The 20,946-nt window shown below is 41.6% G+C and overlaps 1 protein-coding gene across 4 annotated transcripts in view; it reads right to left on the bottom strand.

The window, feature by feature from the left end:
* LOC139447086 (arf-GAP domain and FG repeat-containing protein 1-like) overlaps window positions 1-20,946 on the bottom strand; it is a 43,470-nt gene that overhangs the window by 6,524 nt on the left and 16,000 nt on the right. Inside the window, exons 1-7 of one of the 4 annotated variants that reach the window (XM_071228242.1) lie at window positions 12,228-12,441; window positions 11,003-11,257; window positions 8,564-8,768; window positions 7,288-7,377; window positions 5,840-6,241; window positions 5,142-5,201; window positions 320-1,717 (exon numbers count right to left, since the gene is read on the bottom strand). In XM_071228242.1, the coding sequence (XP_071084343.1) occupies window positions 1,050-1,717; window positions 5,142-5,201; window positions 5,840-6,241; window positions 7,288-7,377; window positions 8,564-8,768; window positions 11,003-11,257; window positions 12,228-12,269 (1,722 nt within the window). In that variant the 5' untranslated portion in view covers window positions 12,270-12,441 and the 3' untranslated portion in view covers window positions 320-1,049. Of the gene's footprint in view, window positions 1-319; window positions 1,718-5,141; window positions 5,202-5,839; window positions 6,242-7,287; window positions 7,378-8,563; window positions 8,769-11,002; window positions 11,258-12,227; window positions 12,442-20,946 lie in introns of those variants that run through there. The other 3 variants (XM_071228243.1, XM_071228244.1, XM_071228240.1) reach the window with 3 other exon arrangements.

Genomic DNA, 20,946 nt, shown 5'->3' with positions numbered 1-20,946 from the left:
GTTCCCAGTTGATTCTCTACCAAAGGAGATCTTAAGTGTCCATGTTTGGACATGTCACATCTGACAGTCCCCTCCTATCAAGACAGACAAGACGCAGTGTTGTCCATGGTGGTGTTGGTGGTTTATTATCATGTATGACTGGTTACAACATGGTAGATATTAGAGACGAAGAACCAGCACCATCTCGCATTATGAAGGAAACCGCAACATGCTCGGTCACGACGTCATGGGTACGCTGAACAACATTCTCACTCACCTCACACAGTATCACACGTTACACACACAACATCACACATGTGACACACACATCACACGATACAAGCAGTACAACACATGATACAACAGTACTACCCACAGTACAACACACAGAAGACAGAATGACTAAATATTGCTTTATGCCGTATCAGCAATGCTACAGCTGTTCACAGCCACAGAGTTACAAGAGAGGCAGAAGACGCCAGCAGTACAGAGAGGTCTTAGTACAGGCAGAATTAGATAGGCTGACATTAGTTAGAAAGTCATAATCAGAAGAACAGAAAGTCCTACTGTCCCACTGAATGCTGTAATCAACAATAATGCAGTCATTTGAGGAGACCTGCTATGGAACTGGCTTCTGGACCGGTGTTAACAAGATCTAAGCATTGTTGTAGTAAGATTAAAATACTGCCCTAAATTTTCAGCACACATTTTCAAAAATAAATATTCTAAACAATACTGAATCTCAGAAAGAGCCTTCTAATTATTTATTGGATTAATGAAATGAAAATGTTTCACTGTTCCTCTTGAGATGAGGACGGATGCAGAAGGTGAATATGGATGCCACAGACATGTTCCAAACATGCAAAGCTTAAACAGTCAGAAGTCTGGAGGTTCAACAAGGGACAGGATCGCTGTGTCCCAAATGTTCATCCCAGCTGTCTCCATACCAACCATCATCCCGTATCATCCCTGACGAGTGTCACACCATCATCTATACGGCACAGGTGTGGGATACAGACACAACACAACGGTGAGTTAGTACAAGCTTCACAACCCATGTTAGAGTGGGGCTAAAACTGACCCCTAGGGTCCAGCATTTGAGCAGGCATTTGACCTGAATGCGGGGTCGGCATTTGAACTGAATGGGGTGTCGGCATTTGACTTGAATGGGGTGTTGGCATTTGACCTAAATGGGGGGTCGGCATTTGACCTGAATAGGGGGTCGGCATTTGACCTGAGTAGGGGGTCTGCATTTGACCTGACTGGGGGGTCTGCATTTGACCTGATTGGGGGGTCTGCATTTGAGTTGCCATGGGGTGGTGTCCCTGAGCTGGCATGGAGGGGTAAGAGCTCACCATGAAAGGGTTTCCCGCAGGTTGGACTGGTTGACCCCACCCTCCTGCGAATCCCTGGGGCTGGGTGGGGAATCCCGTCTGAGCCGCTGCGAATCCCGTCTGAGGTTGAGCCCCGAATCCTGGGTTGGCTCCAGCCGGCGCTGACTGGGTGAAGCCAGGGAATCCTGCCGCCGTCGTTCCGAAAGCACCGCTTCCGTTCTGCATACCAAATTGTCCAAACCCTGCACTGGCGGGCTGTGTTGTAGGCTGACCCCCGAACTGACCGAAGCCAACCGGCTGCTGCTGGAATCCCTGACCTGCTCCCCCGAAGGGGTTCGCCTGTGCTGGGGCCGGCGGAGCGGCCGCTTGAGTTGTACTTGTGCTTCCTCCGAATGGGTTCGCAGCTGGAGGAACAAGGGCAACAGTTCACAATCAGTCATACAACTAACATCAGAAATCAATGTCAGCTCATGTCCAAATAGTACGAAAGATCGTTAACTTTGTGATCATAGGTTTTCAAGATATTAATCATAATGTAAAAAACAACATTAATGTTAAACATGTTTCAATAATGTCATTATGTCCAATTAGTACTTAAACACATGTACGGATATTAAAGATCTGCCGATGTTGAGATTAAATCGGATTGACCTGTCCAAGTTTTCATACAAAACAGAATCATGTATAGCTTCAACAATAAATGAAAGCACATAACAACACACTGCAGCATGAAGACATTAATGAGCTGACACATACAATCAGTCCTCCTGCATCCCGCTACATCCTGTATCCATGGCAACACTATCAGGATTATCCAGTTAGGAGCTACACTGAGTGAGTGAGGGTTTGACACTAGCAAGCAGTACCATGGATATATCATGCCAGGGTGGAATACACCAGTCGTTTTGTAAGCTTATCATGACCTAGCCGGATCCTGACCAAATGTCGGCCATTTTGACCACCCAATCCTCGCAAAACATGACTCAGTGAGCAGTGTTTGAATTTAAGCATGAAAGTCATGGAGTGAGTGAGGGAGTGTGGTATTACGCCGCTTTTAGCAATATTCCCACAATATCACGTCCGGGGACCCCAGAAATGGGCTTGTACCCATGTAGGGAATTGAACCTGAGTCTTTTGCAAGACGAGAGAATGCTTTAACCACTGGGATACCCCACCACCTGGAAAGTCATGGAAAGTCAAATCTAGTAATTAAAAATATTAAGATTAAGATTTAGGGGGTGCCAATATTCAACAGCCATTAGAGCAAATCTCAATGGCCTCCATGAATTGCAAACACTTCTTCAGAAAGCAATGGCTAAACCATGACCTTGGTTGCCACAAGGGGACATAATCTATGTTATGCTACAAAAAATTAATTATTTCTCCTTCCCAGCGCACACCGATCCATTGACCAGGGCAATACCAATACAGCGTCTTAAGCATACATTGGAACCATGTGGCTTACAAGCGGATTATTTTCAAATTTATTTTTAAAATCATTATTATTAATTATTATTATTATTATTATTATTATTATTATTATTATTAAATAAGGGATGTAACTCAACAACAGGGCCACCTCTGCCCAAGTAGATATTTTCCCTGTCTCCATGTCACTACTAATCAAGACCATGCAGACGAAAAATATTCTTTACATTTTATACTGATTTTTAATGTTTATTTATTGATCTATCATCCTCAAACTAAAAGCTCGAGCCCTGAGGACACAACTGACATTCACATTCACCAGTACACCATGTTTAAACATGTTCAATTCTGAGCCTGTCTTAAATCTCTAAGGATTCAACAACAACCAAACCAATGCATGCAGAATTTCATCCACAAACAAATTTGGAACATCCCACTTGATTTTGTAAAACACTTTACCAAACATGACCCAACCCAAATCTTGTGTTGCCATCCCCTAGAGTAGAGAGGTACCAAGGCTAGAGGTAGAGGATGCTAACATTCCTACAGGCCGCATCCCCCACAAGCTGAGGATGCTGCAGAACTACAGGGTAAGAGCATGCAGACTCCAGTGTCAGGCCAGACGGAGCTCTCGAGCCTCTATGCACATCCGATACAGAGCTCTCGAGCCTCTATGCACATCCGATACAGAGCTCTCGAGCCTCTATGCACATCCGATACAGAGCTCTCGAGCCTCTATGCACATCCGATACAGAGCTCTCGAGCCTCTATGCACATCCGATACATGAGAGAGGGTGAGTGAGTATGGTGGGTGTTAAGCTGGTTGAAGCAATATTCCAACAATATCATGGTGGGGGACTTACGGAGGGGCGGGGGATTTTCGGAGGGGCCGCAAATGTTGTGTCCATGGAGGGGATGTAGGTGAGGTGAAATTAACGTCGCGTCCAAGATTATTGCACATATATAGCGACGTGCATGCATGTGTGTGTGTGTGTGTGGCTGCTTGTACTAGTCCGGACTAATTCATAGTGCTAGCCCAATGAGATACCATGCCGCAGTTTAACATGAATACCCCACTCAGACACAGTATACTGACTCCGAGCCGACCAGTCCTTGTTTTAGCCCCTTAATGCCAAGCGCCAGACAGGGTAACAACAAGTAACATATTTAACATCTTTTGGTATGGCACAGCCGGGGATCGAACCCAAGAACTTCCGCTCTCTGGGCGGACGCTCTACCACGGAGGCTGGAGGGGATCTAACTCCTTTAGGGGGATGGGTAAAAATGAGTGAGTTGTGTTACTTTTAGAAATATTCCAACAATATCACAGCATGGGACACCAGCAATGGCCTTCACACCATGTACTCATGTGGGGGAATCGAACCCAGGCATTTGCCATAATGAGCATGAACTTGAGCAGGTGAGCTACCCCTACATATATAAAATATTGATGCTCTGCACAGATCATGAGCTTGACCCATCACTGACTTCAAAGTTATTTCAGTTCTCTTACGACATATCAGGATAATGAGGCAGGAAAGCCTAAAGTTGGAAATGAATTATGAAAGTCAAGGGTCCTTGTCAAACCCAATGTTAATACCATAGGAGAAGATCTCAGGTTCCCAGGACTCCCTTCATATCAAGCACTGTAGAGTGACACAAGTTGTGACACCAGTGACAACTTTCAACTCCATAAGGTATGATGGTGCAGACAAACCGGAGACAAATCAGAGATCAGAACCCATGATCACCTTATCCTGGAAGCTAATGGTTGCCTTGAGTGAGCACTTCGACAGCTGGGCCACCCGTCCCTCATAAAAAGGATTTCAACAATATTTGGTCTTTTGCAAAAAAATAAAAATTCTGGAATCTGTTTTGGCAGATAATCAAGACTGATTATTCTCTAGAGTCGACATTTTATATAAAATTAAAGAGTAAAATTCGACTTAGTCATTTTCTAACTTATGATATAAGGATATTGGATATTTCTCTAGGTGTTATTCTACATCTTCATACCATATATGTAAACATGCTGTTATTAGTAATTATATACATAATTATTTTTTACCATTGAAATGTGTTAAAGAAGATATGATTTTTTCTGCATGTTTCAGTCAAATTAACAAAAGAGAAACATTGATGCACTTCACTTAACGCTGCAAATCATCCATGTCATGTTGCACTAGGTCCAATCAAGACACAAGGCAGGTTTCAAATACAAGGGAGGTAACTCTGGATCACATAATTCATCCCAGCTTGAAACAAGATTCAACACGAAAAACAGCAGAAGAAGATGGACGCAAGAACTCAATGTAAATGCCAAGCAACAGAATGAGTAAGACAGGGGTTAAACTGTAACTAACTTGGCATGCACAATGCTTATATTGTTACCACGGTTACCAGAAGGGGAGACAAAGGGGTTTCCTGGGAATCCTAATCGATTTAAGCTTTTCTGGCAATCTGATAGTAAACAAGGAACAAATGAGAAACACAAGCCTGGAAAGTAGAACTAAAAACAAAATCATTCTAAGAACTTGTTAAACAATTCGACTTAGATTACAAAGAGAGTCTCAATGAAGAGTTTAAAGAATCAACATCTAGATTAATAATGTGAAGTTGATAGAGAATATTAAAACGACAATATGGCATAATTTTTACCTGTTCAGCAGCAGTAAAGGAAAAACAAAAAATGAATATTTTAAGAAGAAGCAAGTGTTTCACAGAATTGTGAAAAATCTGCACTAATGTACTCAATATCAAACAAATTCAATACCACAAAGTAGACACAATATATAGATAACAACTTCATTATTTTGCTGTTGTTATCCATAAATTGTGTCTACTTTGTCATCCGTCAAACATCTAAGAAATGCCTATCAAACAATAAACTTAATATCACTTTGAAACAACTCACTAGGTCATGTTGACATTTGACTGTGCAAATTTAAGTGTGAGAGGCAGTCTCACCCAGTTAATGGTGAGATGCCCCAATGGAGTGTATACTTCAATACTTCAGGCATACAGAACCTCGGAGAGCGCCTGGCCATTGTACTAAAGACTGATGCCAAAGAAATCAGTTCAGGAATAATTGGCCTCACCTGTTGTTGAACTTGTATTGCTGAAGATGCTGCTTGTGCTATTCGCAGCCGTTGGCTGAGGTTGGCTGTTCCAGGCTGCAGGTGCACTCCCACTCGTGCTACTGGTTGTGCCGTTCCAGTTGATATTCCCACCCCCTACACTGGTTGCCTGACCCCCCCAGTTGAGGGCTGACCCTGACCCAGCGACCGTAGTCCCTCCCCACTCCATGTTCCCCCCGGCAGGAGGGTTGACAGGGGCTGCTGTGGTCGTGGCGGTACCAAACACGCTGTCCAGATCGGCAAGGGCTGCATACTTGTCACCACCACCCCCGCCGCCGCCGCCGGTGTTGGGGGGTGTCTGTGAGGGTGGAGCTGACGGTGCAGTTGCTGTTGCTGGGGAACTGCCCAATGGCTGAAGAGGAGCTGCAATACAGATGAACATTATCGGAACAAATTTCATAAAAAACAAAATAATCATGAAGTGGTCGTAGCACATCTCAAACTTCTTATATCTTAATACCAGCGGTAGTAACTTACATTTTTAATCTACTAGACATTGTAACGACACCATGGCACATACAACTACTAGTCCTTATGATACCTTAACTATTGGGCATGTTTGGCAAGGGCTACAGGACTAGTATCAATATCTAACAGTGACAATACAACTTGTAATCAGGTGTCCTGTCGTTGATAGCAGAGCTCCAGATAAGTTTTTGGTGTTGTGGGTATTTTACCCATGCATTTTAAAATCATTGGGTATCAGTAATTCTATCTGCGTATTCAAATTTCTGTTACCCACTAGTTTTTACACATGTGGGTATTTAAGTTAAATATTTAAAAACACTATTCATCTAGTCCCTGCAAACTGGTGTCGTGTGGGTTCGAGAGCTCTATAGGACTCAAAAATACCACGATACTTCCACAAGAAAGTGTGATAGCAAATGATTGTGATGTAACTGTCATCGCGGAGTTTGGCAAGGTTGACGGAATGCCTGTTTATAATTTCAAAATAAGTTGCTCATTTCCTAATCGAATACGCAGGGTTACTTCACAATATTTTGATGATACGCACAAGTTTTATTTTTGTAGCGTATCTGTAATGTTCGTTGCGTATTTGATAGGCTTGGATTATATTTTACTGCGTATTTCTGCTTTTCTGATGCGTATTTTACGCAGATACGCAGCTTATCTGGAGCTCTGTGATAGCATAAGCATCGATCCAAACAATGCGATATTCCTCTCTCCTTTTACAGAGATTGCACTGGTTTGCCTGGTCCAGACTTAGGCTGTGGTGATTAGCAAGAATGTTGCTGAGTGCAGCATAAACAACAAACAAACCATGACAGGCTGCGGTAGAAATTGTGTTCTAATCTAAGCTGTCATGACAGTGAGAAGGAAGGCCTCCATCACTGGCAGACATTGTGGACACCAAATAACCACACCAAACTGTCAGGAATAAGGCTCACCACTAGACATGGGGAACGCTGAGGGGGGCGGTGCCTGGGTTGCAGGGGTCGGCTGACTACCAAAATTGGAAAAATCTGCAAAGCCGCCGCCTGAAAGTCAACAGGGAAAAGAATGTAACGTTGTTGTAACAACAGGAGCATGAAGCAACTTCATCAATAACAACACCAACAGATATATATAGAATACTAAACGAGCTCCCGTGTAATACCACAATTATTCACGAGTTTCATAAAATTGGTTTTACACGGGAGCGAGTTTAGTATTTTATTTATTACTTGCCATTTATAACGTTTATTAATTATACTGTTGAGTATGAATAGGCTGACACCTACACGATCCACGGCATAGTCCAATTGAGTTTAACAGAATAAAACTTACAAACACATCAAAAGTTGAAACGTATGAATTTAATACCATACAATGGTCCAACTTTAGAATTCACAAAATTATCATAGGGCTAAGACTATCGCAACTCACATACTACCGGTATAACTTAGACTAACGACTGTCGTTGCGCTGTCGCCTTGTGGAACGGGCCTTGTACCTCAAAGTTTACAATAACGTCACAATACCCAATGACGTAATTTGTGGAATTTTGTTGCAAGATTCATCGGCGAAACAATGCCATGTGACGTCAGCCTAGCAACAAGGTTTCTGGGGTCATCGAGTGTGCATAAGCTCCTCTCAGTGATCTATCAAATCCACACGCAATGTCGTTGAATAAGGCTAGGGATGTTGAGAGCTTTCAATATTTGTTCATGAAACGTGTTCCCCCAGTACATAAGCACGCGCTTTGGTATTACACAATGTGTAATACAGCTGTATGTTTATTAAACGGGTGATCTCTTCACGGGCAAGTAATACAGATTAGTAATGACTTCAACACTTCTACACTGAGAGTCAACTGACTTGTCTGGACGTCCATAACATCCTCTGTGCAATTGTCAGACTTGTCTTAGTGCTAAGAGTGAGTGTGAGTGAGTGTTGTCTTACGCCACTTTAAGCAATAATCCAGCAATATCACGGGGACACCAGAAATCGGCACACATTCACACATTGTACCCATGTAGTGAATCGAACCCATGCCTTTGGCGTGATGAGGGAACGCTTAAACCACTGGGCTACCCCATCGCTTTCTTTTTGTGCTAAGAAGTTAGATCCCTCTGTTGAACTAAGCCCTGATGTGCTTCATGAAGAACGACACTCACAAAAAAACCTCCACAATTCTTTTTACGCCAACAAGGCATGTCTGTGACGCATGTATCATTCACTCACCTCCTGACGACGCTGGAGGGGTGCTGGCAAATGGATCACCTCCGAGGTCCCCGAGCAGGTCAAATCCTGACCCTTGTTGTGGCTGTGGCTGTGGCTTGGGCTGGGCCACTGCTGTGGGCTGTGGGGGTTGGACCGGCTGTGGTGCCCCAGGGGGCGCTGAGATAGCCCCGGGGTTGGCAGGCGCTGTGCGATTCATCTGGGGAGACTAGAAACAGACAACGTGATCAGTGTGATGGATGCTGTGGCCGACTCTGCTGATTTCCGAACACAAATGTCATCCTTCACCTAAACAAGCACCTGTACTTGAAACTCTCCCTGACTCTGCAGTGTACTGAGTGACCTGGATTACAGCAGAGCAAGAGTGAGTAATGAGTTTGGTTTAACGCCGCTTTTAACAGTATTCCAGTTATATCACAGCGTGTCAACTTAATGTGGGAAGAAAGCCCGAAATGATGCAGGTCTCAGACGTTTACCTCTTTGGTGAAACCCACAAGCACGGGTATGGTGCTGACAAACCTAGAAACATAATTGGGGCGAGCCAGGATTTGAACCCACAATCATAGGTTTCTGGCGTGCCTAAGGGACGCAACTCTGCACAGCGAATCGCAGCACCTTAGACGACTTGGCCACCCGTGCCCCTCAGCATAGCAAGAGAACAAACAACAAACCCAATGATTTGATTGTTCTTTTACAATTTTCTGATATTTTACCAAATCAAACCCAAAAAAACAACCCAAGCCACAAGTGTTTGCATACAAAGAAATACCTACATTAGCATCGCCAGAATTCTACACAAGCAAGTCAAGTTTCAATGCTGAGTCAGCACTCACACACTCAAATGTGACTTGAGGACTGTGTTGTAAACATGTAACTGTCAAACTCCTTAATACAAAGTGTCACCCTTGGCACAATGATTACCAAGCTGACCTCACTCAGCAGTCTTCAGCTAATGAATGTAAACTGCCCACTTATGGTTCAAGGGAGACAACTCTAATAGGATGTCATACTCCAGACAAGTATCACATTACCCATGCTACATTCCTGTTGACCCTGAGATGTAAATTGCTTATTTTCTGTGCCCGGATAGAATGACATCATTTGCATGTCAAGCATTGTCTTCACATGTGACACTCTGCGTCATGTGACTTGAGAATAACAGCAAGTCCAAAGTACTTATAACAATCTGCTACGTAGAAGCACGCAAATGCTAGTATAGTGATGGTTTCCCACTCTTCAATACAACAGCATGGTGAATATCCAGAGTTTAATGAAGCAATCTAACCTTGGTTAAAAGATAACAAAGAGGAACATGAAACAATCTTGATAACAAACCTGTTATCATTTCAAATGAATGCTGGGAAATGAGTCATTTTCCGAGATTGAATTATATTTGAAAGGAGATGTTGTAACCAACATATTAAAAGATTGAGTGCATCATTTTAAATCATTAGGTGGACCCCGCCTGCTTCAGTACCGACCCCCACTTCACATGACTGTTCTGTCTGACCACAAGCCCTACAGGGGAAGAAACTCGCTACATGCGTTCCCTTGCCCTACGGGAAGTCATACACCAAATGTCTGGCCCCAGGGGTCTTCTGCTCAGAGGCAGATATTCCACTCCAAGTCTGCAGCAATTGTCAGTAACTCCCAAATGGGAATGAAAACATTTCTATTTCATGTAAATATAGACATAACCATGGTAATGGTTTGGTCGAGGTAACTTGTATTCCACCGACACCGTTGTCTTGAATGCAATGTTACAAGGCAATGGTAAAATACTCTGAAAATAAGGACTTTAAAAACATCCTAATTATGAACAAAATAACAATGTTCTCCCTACTGATGGCACAAGGGAACAATGACACAAGGGCACAATGACACAATGACACAAGGGCACAAGGACACAATGGCACAATGACACAAGGGCACAATGGCACAATGACACAAGGGCACAATGACACACTGGCACAATGGCACAATGACACAATGACACAATGGCACAATGACAATGGCACAATGGCACAATGACACAATGGCACAATGGCACAAGGGCACTTAGTCTGGACTCCTAGGCAAATATCTGAAGTATGTCTCATTCATGCTTTATGTGAAGAATTCTGCCTTCAATACATATATGATTCATGTCACTAAACAAGACAAACAATGTTGCTGTCTTGCAGTGACAAACACATCCAAGTCTAGTCAACTGATATCAACTATCGTTAACTGAGGTAACTGGACTGCAAGATTGCGTAAGTGTTTCTTGCATAACGCCTCACTCAGCATTATTCCAGCTATACGACGGTGGCTTGCAAATATTCGAGTCTGGACCAGACAATCCAGAGATTGATATTGTGAGCAATTGTTCAGCAATAAGAACCATAACCATGGCAACCATCTATCAATAACAAATCAAATCCAAATTCACAAAAAACTCACCTGATTGTTGTGGATAACAAGTTTTGTGGCGTTTTCGCCAAGTAAAGATCGTAGTGGTTTCTGTGCAGGCTGTTTACTGGCTGATACTTCGTTCATGCGCCGCGCTTCCTCTTTCATGGACTCGGTTGGAGCTACATACCAACGTTTGTTTTCATACTTCTGAACCATAAAATCTCGCACCCTTTGTTCGTCTCTGGAGTCCGGTTCTGGCCACGATCGGCTGTCGTACAGACCAAGAAATACTTTCCGACAAAGCTGAAAAAGAATAACACATAAGCTAGAACTTCATCAGAGAAACAAAATAAATGTTCTTCCCAGACAGAACTCAGAAAAAGCAGTACTGAATTTGACGATACTTCGTTCGATGGCGTCAACGTGTGGATTATTGGCAACTATCAAAACCTTTCATCACAGATAAAAACTAAATGGATCTAAAAAAGTATGACCTGAAGATTAACTAGTGCCTTCATTTAGTTGCCACATCAAGACTTAACACAACTTCAAATCCAAGACGTGTGACAACTTTTTTGGACAATCTGTACAGAACTCGCCTGTAGATCGGGGTCGAAAGGACAGCTGTCTATTTAGCTTACTGGCACAAGCTTCAGTAGATCGGAGTCGAAGGGACTGCTGTCTATTTAAGCTTACTGGAAAGGCGAAGAAAACAGGTTCAAATGAACTAGTGCTGTTTTTTAACCCTCACTCAGAAATATTCCAGCCATATGAAGGCAATCTGAAAATAATCAAGACTGGACTGGACAATCCAGTGATTGATATTGTGAGAAACAATCAAGCTGTCGAGGTGCACTGACACCCTATCCATTAAGTCCCCTCTTACAACCAGCATTGGTTCTAGTGAAATTTCAAACCCAGAACCTCACAGGTTTTAACCATACTTCAGTTGACAAGTGAAAGCTTTAACAACTGCCCCAACATCATTTGAACACCATGAGTAAGTGAGTGAGTATGGTTTTACGCCGCTTTTAGCAATATTCCAGCAATATCACGGCGGGGGACACCAGAAATGGGCTTCACACATTGTACCCATGTCGGGAATCGAACCCGGGTCTTGGCGTGACGAGCGAACGCTTAAACCACAAGGCTACCCGACAGCCCCCTTCAACACCATGAGAACACAGCATTTGAGAAGCTGGATCAAACCAACACTGAAACCCACACACCAGTATCATGTACAATATGTCTAACATTAAAATCCTGTCATTACCTGTCTGGGTGGAGCTGGGATCGCAGGAACAACAGCGGCCATATCGTGACAAAATAACAATAATCAGATCCAAACGTCAACAAATACACTAAGTTCAACTTACACCTAACAAGACACTCTCAAACCAATGCCACAACAACGACCACAAGCTAAATGTATTCCACGTTGTGAGTTGTGTGCAGTGACGATCGTAACATTGGTTCTGCTGGACAGGGAAACATGGCTTTCTTATATACCTTGTGTGAGTGGAGGATGCGGAGGGATGAAGGAGCAGTACAGCCTGGCTGGTTCAGGATCCCAGTGGTACAGAAGATAGTACCAGTCTGTGTTTTTATCAGGTGACATGCAATCAACCTTTGACTGGTGAGAGAGAGGGGACGTTGTGGTACAACGAGGTGATATCAGGTCGTATCACGTCCACGTATCACCTTACATCTGGGTTGGAGTGCTTGCTCATACTCATGTACACCTTACACTGCATTGTTAATCATCTTAATTCACAGCTTTCTCAATACCTTGTGTGATCTACCGTACAACCCCACAAAACCTTTCTTCATACCTTGTGTGATCTAAATCCAAATTTATCCAAATTTATCTAAAATGTTGATGCTCATATCAATAAATAGTTGCAGATATAAATTCTTCCGATCATTGTTATAAAATTTTTCTCCGTTATTATATTGGGTATATTTTAACTGAATCAACAGTAGATTACGGAGAAAATGTGTATATAACAGTCTGCTATCTGAGTCTTACATTTGATGTTAAATTAACTTAATTTCCATGTCCTAGAATAAGAAGGCTAATACAACAGATATTGCAGGCTTTTATACAATAAATTGATGTTGTACTGTGTTTTGGTGGACAATCGTGTGTTCTTCTGAGTAGTATACATGGAATACTTCCAGAATAACTTTTATGAATTGATTTGAAGGATTTGTTTGTTTTTTAACATCGCATTCTGCAATATTCCAGCTGTATGACAGCGGTCTGTAAATAATCAAGTCTAGACCGGACAACTCAGTGATTGATATCATGAGCATCGATCCACGCAATTGGGAAACAATGACATTCATCAACCAAGTCAGTGAGCCTGACCACCCAATCCCAAGCATAGTCACCTTTTACGGCAAGCATGGGTTGCTGAAGACCTATTCTACCCCGGATCTTCACGGGGGGAGACAAGCATGGGTTGCTGAAGACCTATTCTACCCCGGATCTTCACGGGGGGAGGTAAGCATGGGTTGCTGAAGACCTATTCTACCCCAGATCTTCACAAGGGGAGGTAAGCATTGGTTGCTGAAGACCTATTCTACCCCAGATCTTCACAAGGGGAGGTAAGCATGGGTTGCTGAAGACCTTTTCTACCCCGGATCTTCACAAAGGAAGTTACAACTACACAAACAAAGCAAATCTATACTTGTTTGTTGTTTAACGCTGCACTCAGCAATATTCAGGCTATATGATGGTAAATAATCCATTCCAGTGATTGATATCATCAGCATCGATCAACGCAATTGGGATCGTTGACATGCATCAACCAAGTCAGCGAGCCTGACCACCCCATCCCGTAAGTCGCCTCTTACGACAAGCATAGTCGCTTTTTACATAAGGCATAGGTTGCTGAAGATGTATTCTACCCCAGATTTTCACGGGTCGCAAACGCATGTAGCATACAGCCATGCATGGCACAACCACCTGAAGCACCAAGATGGTGGTACAGCAAGTTTCTGGGTGGAGCAAGTTTCTGGGTGAAGCATGTTTCTAGGTGGAGCATGTTTCTAGGTGGAGCATGTTTCTGGGTGGAGCATGTTTCTGGGTGGAGCAAGTTTCTGGGTGGAGCCAGTTTCTGGGTGGAGCATGTTTCTGGGTGGAGCATGTTTCTGGGTGGAGCATGTTTCTGGGTGGAGCATGTTTCTGGGTGAAGCATGTTTCTGGGTGGAGCATGTTTCTGGGTGAAGCATGTTTCTGGGTGGAGCATGTTTCTGGGTGGAGCATGTTTCTGGGTGGAGCAAGTTTCTGGGTGGAGCATGTTTCTGGGTGGAGCAAGTTTCTAGGTGGAGCATGTTTCTGGGTGAAGCATGTTTCTGGGTGGAGCAAGTTTCTTGGTGGAGCATGTTTCTGGGTGGAGCATGTTTCTGGGTGGAGCCAGTTTCTGGGTGGAGCATGTTTCTGGGTGGAGCATGTTTCTGGGTGAAGCATGTTTCTGGGTGGAGCATGTTTCTGGGTGGAGCATCTGTTCAACTTCTTCTCTACATGGGCCTCATCACTGGCCAATACGGTATACAGTATACATTGGCTAATCCTACAGATTGTTGGGATAATATGTCCAAAGTCCAGCCAACTTATCACTGTTGCAGCAGGTACCAGTCAGTTCAGTGAGAGCTATGAAGCAGAACCATTATCAGAGACTTTTTCTCACAGCGTCGCCCAATCACAGTTCCTGCCTTGCAATATCTGCAGCCAATCACAGCACAGCTTCCATATCAGCATGGAAACAAGCACGCTACAGACAGGTAAACACTGGGCAATCAGTTATCATCACGTTTGTGTGTAGGAGATGTTACAAGGCCTACTACGACCTGATTTACTTGCACTAAGGGAACTTGAATCGGAAATCTTGGAAACGTTTTAACGCCAATTATATTTCATTATATCACAGTATACCAGCTTAATCTGAGAGAATTGTTTAAAGTATTGTCGGTTGTACTTAATTACTACTTTGGAAGAAACCCAAGGCATAGATATTGGGCTGGCAGTCAAAGGATCATAGTTAGGCAAATAGTGGATCCTACCACAAGTAAGGGAGATAACTCTCCAAGGCAAATTGTGGTGCCTTTAATCACTGATCTACCCTGCAGCAGCACTGATAAGGAGAACGTTCTCATAATCACCAAAGTGATGCAGGTCTCAGACCACTAGGAAGAAACCCACGAGGATGGGTATGCAGACTACAAAGCGATCGTACCACTAAGGTGATCGTAACTCCCTGACTTAAGCATAGACTTACGACAGTCGTAGCACTACGATTGCTTTGTGGAACAGGGCTCTGTTTACCTCTCACCTGTTATACCAGTAGTTCACAAAGAATCTGTCAGAATCAATTTTACCAGCATGTGAACAGGCAGAGCCATTACAGTGAACGAATAACTGTACCAAAGGGCATAAAGCATTATGAGTGAATGAATATGGTTTTACGCCGCTTTTAGCAATATTCCAGCAATATCACGGCGGGGGACACAAGAAATGGGCTTCAAACATTATACCCATGTCGGGAATCGAACCCGGACGAGCGAATGCTTTAACCACTAGGCTACCCGACCGCCCCTAAGGGATTATGATGACATGGCCAGATCTCATGGTATGAATCCTTGTATCGCTATGTTGATTTAACATGCAGTTTTAACAGCCTAGCCTCAGTTGACATTGACTGACTAAGGTCACAGTCCTTTTAATCGGCCATTAGCGTCTGCTTGATATTTAACCCTGATAATATTTTCTTGCATGCCTAAGGGACATTACTCTGAACAGCGAGCTGCCGTGCCTTAGACAAATGGGCCACCTGTGCCCCACAATGAGGAAATGTGAAACATGACATTGCAGATCCTGGTATGTCAGCTGACTAGTGTGATGCTGAACTACGACGACAGGGATAGTGAAGATAGTCTGAGGCACATGCACTCACGTGCCTCACATCAACATCACAGTGTGCAACATCCACGCCTCTTCTTGCTTTCACAAGCTGGCCACAGGGCGAGTATAAATTCATTTTGCAGTTGCCCAATATTCAATTCACCTGCCTAAATTCTTTGTCCCTGATTCCACTCGCACCTTGTCCACTGTCACTGGGTTGTAGGTCAAAACACTTTTGTGGTGAGGCACAAAACAAACTAAATAAATAAATTCTTTATCATCAAAAAGACCAAATATTTGTTGATGCTTTACAGCTATCAATAAGCTGTGTATTTGCTTAAAACACCCCCCAAAAATGTTCAAAACCTAATTACTTTCAATTAACTTGCATACAGAAATGCATGCATTAAATGAAAAACTCAAATGTATAAAAAACACCACATGTAAATATCCAGTGAAGTTTTTCACCATACGTACAATGGAGCTATTTTCTTAAACACAAATACGAGCTAATTTACTTTCTGAGTCAAGCCTATAGAACCCTTATAGTTAAAACCCTTATATACATCTAAAACATTATTTTTATTTTTTTTTAAATCTCAAAATGTTTACATATTTGGGGAAAAACCCAGATGAATAGATGAGTGAAAAAATATTGGTTACCCAATGAAAAATGTAATAACCCAAATAAGATAGAAACCTTTGAGTAAAAACTCAATTGCTCAAAGACCCGTGAAGATCCGGGGTAGAATAGATCTTCAGCAACCGATGCTTGCCGTAAAAGGCGACTATGCTTATGGTAAGAGGTGACTAATGGGATCGGGTTGTCAGACTCACTGACTTGGTGGATGCATGTCATTGATCCTTATAATTGTGTGGATCGATGCTCATTTTGTCGATCACTGGATTGTCTGGTCCACAGACTGCTGTCATATAGCTGGAATATTGCTGAGTGCAGCGTTAAACAACAAAGAAATAAGAAACAATTGCTCCAAAAGTTATCTGGATCTCTGTGCTATTTTACTGCATAGTGCTGATGTTACTTATTAGAGCTGTCTGTGTCTCTATGTTGTCCTGAACCAGTACTGATCAGTCCCCACTGTATTCTTCGGCCAAAAAATAATAATTCAAAATTCTGCGGTCAGTTTGTTTTAATTCTGCAACCAAGTTTGATAATTCTGCACACAATTCTGCAAAACTTTTAAGCTTGGTTTTAGTTAATTTCGTTGTTTTGCACCTGTTTGACTTGAGGCAAGCATTGATGCTAAACATATCCATGGCTAGAATAGCCTACTGAGGTGAATCAGGAGATCACTAGTGTGAACATAAGGAAGTACATGCACTCTCACTTAGCAATAATTAAAAAAAGATCCACTTCAAAATGAAATAACTATCCATTTGCATGTTTAAAACCAGCTTTCGACTCACGTGTTAAAATTCTGCAGAGTACCAGTATTTGATGAATTCTGCATGAGCTCTGCACAACATGATTTTCTGCAAGATAGGCAGATTTATGCACCGAGTGGACCTGTCAGCAAAATATTCTGCGAACCGCAGAATCGCAGACTACAGCAGGGACTGAATGCCAAACCAAAACCTCATTCAAATGATTTTAACACAGTGTTTCACAGTAGAAAGCTGACCACAGAAACACATGTCTGACATGGGAGTTTAATTACACATGTGAAACTACTAAACTTAAATAGTCTGTTCATTTAATGTCAAAACATGACCAAAAAAATCATGCTGGAATAGTCTTACATGGGTTCTATACACATAAACATATAAACAAGAGGACTAAGTCAATGAGAAATAGTCAGTGTAGAAAAAATGCCATGTTTTCAACTACCCCCATTTTCAGCCCAAGTCAAAGTTGTTGCAATGGAAACTCGAAAATTTAATTTTAAAAAAAACAACCAAACGATCAAAAGGCTCCAGTTTACCACTAGACCTATCTATGTGCCAAGTTTGGTGAAAACATACTGTATGGTTTTCAAGATCTGCACTAGGAACGAGCACTACTGCCATTTTCAGTCTGAGTCAAAGTTGTTGACATGGAAAAAACAATTTTTTTAAAATCACAAACTATCAAAAAGTACCATTTCACCACTAGACCAATCTATGTGCCAAGTCTGGTGAAGAAATACTGTATGGTTTCCAAGGTCGGCTCTGGAAACGAGGGGTCACACAGATGTATGGGCGCATGAACACAAGGACTGACAGAGTCCTTTTGAATGCCCCACTCAAAAAAAGGGGCGGGGCATAACCAAATGATAACAACTGGGATCACGAAGGTCGCATACAAGTTGTATTCTTCTAACAGTTTGAAACATTTCAACAGATTGTTGTTTTCAAACTAGAAAAGATATATTTATTTTAGGCCAGTTCATTTGAGACTGTGTTTGGCTAGGCAAATTTCAAAATGTTTCAAGACCCATTATCCATTTTCAATGCCTTTTCAGGTCTTTGAGATCATCCTCCTCCTCATCATCATCATCATCATCATTGTCGCCGTTGTTACTATCATCATCATCGCTGTCATCATCATCATCATCATCATCATCATCGCAGCATCACATCACAACAAGCTCCGATCCACTGACCCATTGACTGAGATCCGTGAAGCCCACTTCCTCGGTGCACACGCTGTGATCAGCATCCAGTCAGATCACAACTCAGTATTGGTGTCAGGGTCCCTGTGATAACTAATTGTGTTGACGTCCTTCTTTCAGGCCAACCACAACATTACTTCACATGTTATCATTCACATTACATATTTCATGGATTTCTCTGGGTAGTCAATATACTTTATTCCCTTAGGTCCAGTCTGTTGCATATAGTTTAAAATATTTTTTTTTTTTTTTTAAACATAATTTCGGCTTACAATGCTGTCTCAGTTAACTTCTCATTTCCTTCTGTTTACGTGCTGCTCAGTGATATATGTCTCCGTTATAAGAATCACGATTCAGCTCTTTTTTGCATTATTCACTGCAGCATTCATGGTACCGGTGATGCCCGGAAACAATCATAAAAAACGATTTGTAAAGATATCTAGGTATACAAGCCGAAAAGAGTAATTACGTCTTGTACTATTTTTTATTTTTAAATTTTTCAGGCGTATTTCTACACAAACAACTCAAAATTAATTGGGCTATGATGATTTACTTGTTAACTTTATGCAAAAAATAAAGCAGCTTTGTCTTAATACTGCATCAATGTTTCCAAAAGACAATACCCTCAAACACATGACAACGTCAGATGCAAGTACAAAGCCATAAAATGTCCTGATAGCCTAACTCTACACTGACAATACCGTATGTTCACCATGTTGAAGTAATCAGTACCTACAACAGCCTACTGACAACTATAGAGACCCCCTGCTGCTATGACCAGCTGATGACATGATGAGCATCAGTGATGTTATTGCTAGAAACAGACAAGTTTGGGGTCTTAAAAAAGAATTCTTAAATCTTAATTTGAAATGTCTGTTTAACCAATATCATAATATTCTTAATATTCAAAGTAGAATACCAAATATAACCTGTGACAGAAACATTTGCGTTCATGAGTGAGAAATTGTTTATCAGTGTCTGTCCCTAGATCGGAGTCTTCACTTATGTGCTTAGGCCAAATCTGCCGACTTTCCACCGAAAATGAAATGTGACAAACACAGAAGAAAAGCATTTTTTTTTTTTTATTCCTTTGAACAGAAACACGTAAAATGTTAAACTCATTTACTGTCTCTATGAATATAAATAAATTATTCAAAATACTATAATTAATCATGTTAATAGAAACCTGTTGAAAATATATCTAAAGATTTCCCGACCCAAATTTTTGTATCATAAGGACTTTTAAGATATTGAGGAAATCCAAAAATATATTTGAAATTGAATTTTTTTTTTCCTCCCACCTATCGACATGAATTTATTGGCCAAAAATCAGTACCCCTCCCCACCCCCAAAACAATCTGGCCTCAGAAGACCAAAAATATCTTTACGAGGTTGGATGAATTGAATGGCATGAATTCACAAAAGTAGTCCAAACTTCACAACACATAATAATCACAAATAGTGTAGGCAAGCAATTTCACCTGTTGCCGTGGCAACAAACAAAAAGGATGCAATATATGTATTAATTAAAATAAATGTGAACATTTACTCAATGTGATTGACGTCATGTCCAATATTGTATTGCCATCTTCCAGTGTCCTCTACATTGTCAATTGCACTACAAAGTAGACGCAACATCCAGTTCCGATTTTCTGTAATATCAATGTACTTGTGTACTCACACTTCCCTTCAAACCATGTTTAAAAAATCTCTGTCAATAGATTAAGAATAGTTTGTGTCTAATTAAATTATTGGTTTTGGGAAAAGCTCAGAAAACTGTTTGGGTATGGTAGAGAACACCTTTGAAAACAATGTGTATCTTACACTAACAAATAAGTATGGATTCTAATATTTTCACATGTATAAAAATATAGATTGGTCTGAAGGCTATGTTTTTCACTACCGTATTTTCTTGAGTATAGTGCGCACCCATGTATAATGCGCAACCCCCTCTAGCGGATTCAGTATTTTGGAGAGAATTTTTTTTCGCTTATCAAGCACAGAAACAAATTACACCATAGATCTACCCCTTCAGCGAAGTCCGGTAAACGAATGGGTGATGAGAAACTTGGTCAGTACAAATTCGAAATTTAAGATTAAAAAAATCACAAGACATGTTGATTTACCGTTTAAATTGTATTTTTTGTTCTGCTAGGCATTGTTTTCCATCCAGGGATTAAGATTACCTTGTGTATTTACTCGTCAACTAAGCCGGAAACAGCAATCAGCTGTACACATGTTTTCTTGGAATCTACCGGTGATTCGGTCAAGACACACCCAATGATATAACTTTGCAGGATTTTAATGCAAGAATCGGCAAAAATTGTATCTGAAACTATTTTTTTATCAGGAATAATATATTCCAATATCTTGTTAATTTAGTTGCAGCTCTTACAAATATATTTAAAATAATAATAACCCTAAGCGAAGCAGCTGATCGCTATAGCCGGTTATTATTTTTCACATGGAACCAG

Source organism: Haliotis cracherodii, unplaced genomic scaffold (genome assembly GCF_022045235.1).
Source record: "Haliotis cracherodii isolate W230 unplaced genomic scaffold, xgHalCrac1.p SCAF_7, whole genome shotgun sequence".
Taxonomy (NCBI): Eukaryota; Metazoa; Mollusca; class Gastropoda; order Lepetellida; family Haliotidae; genus Haliotis; species Haliotis cracherodii.
The sequence above is the reverse complement of the archived record's forward strand: the minus strand, read 5'-3'. Positions and strand labels throughout refer to the sequence as shown.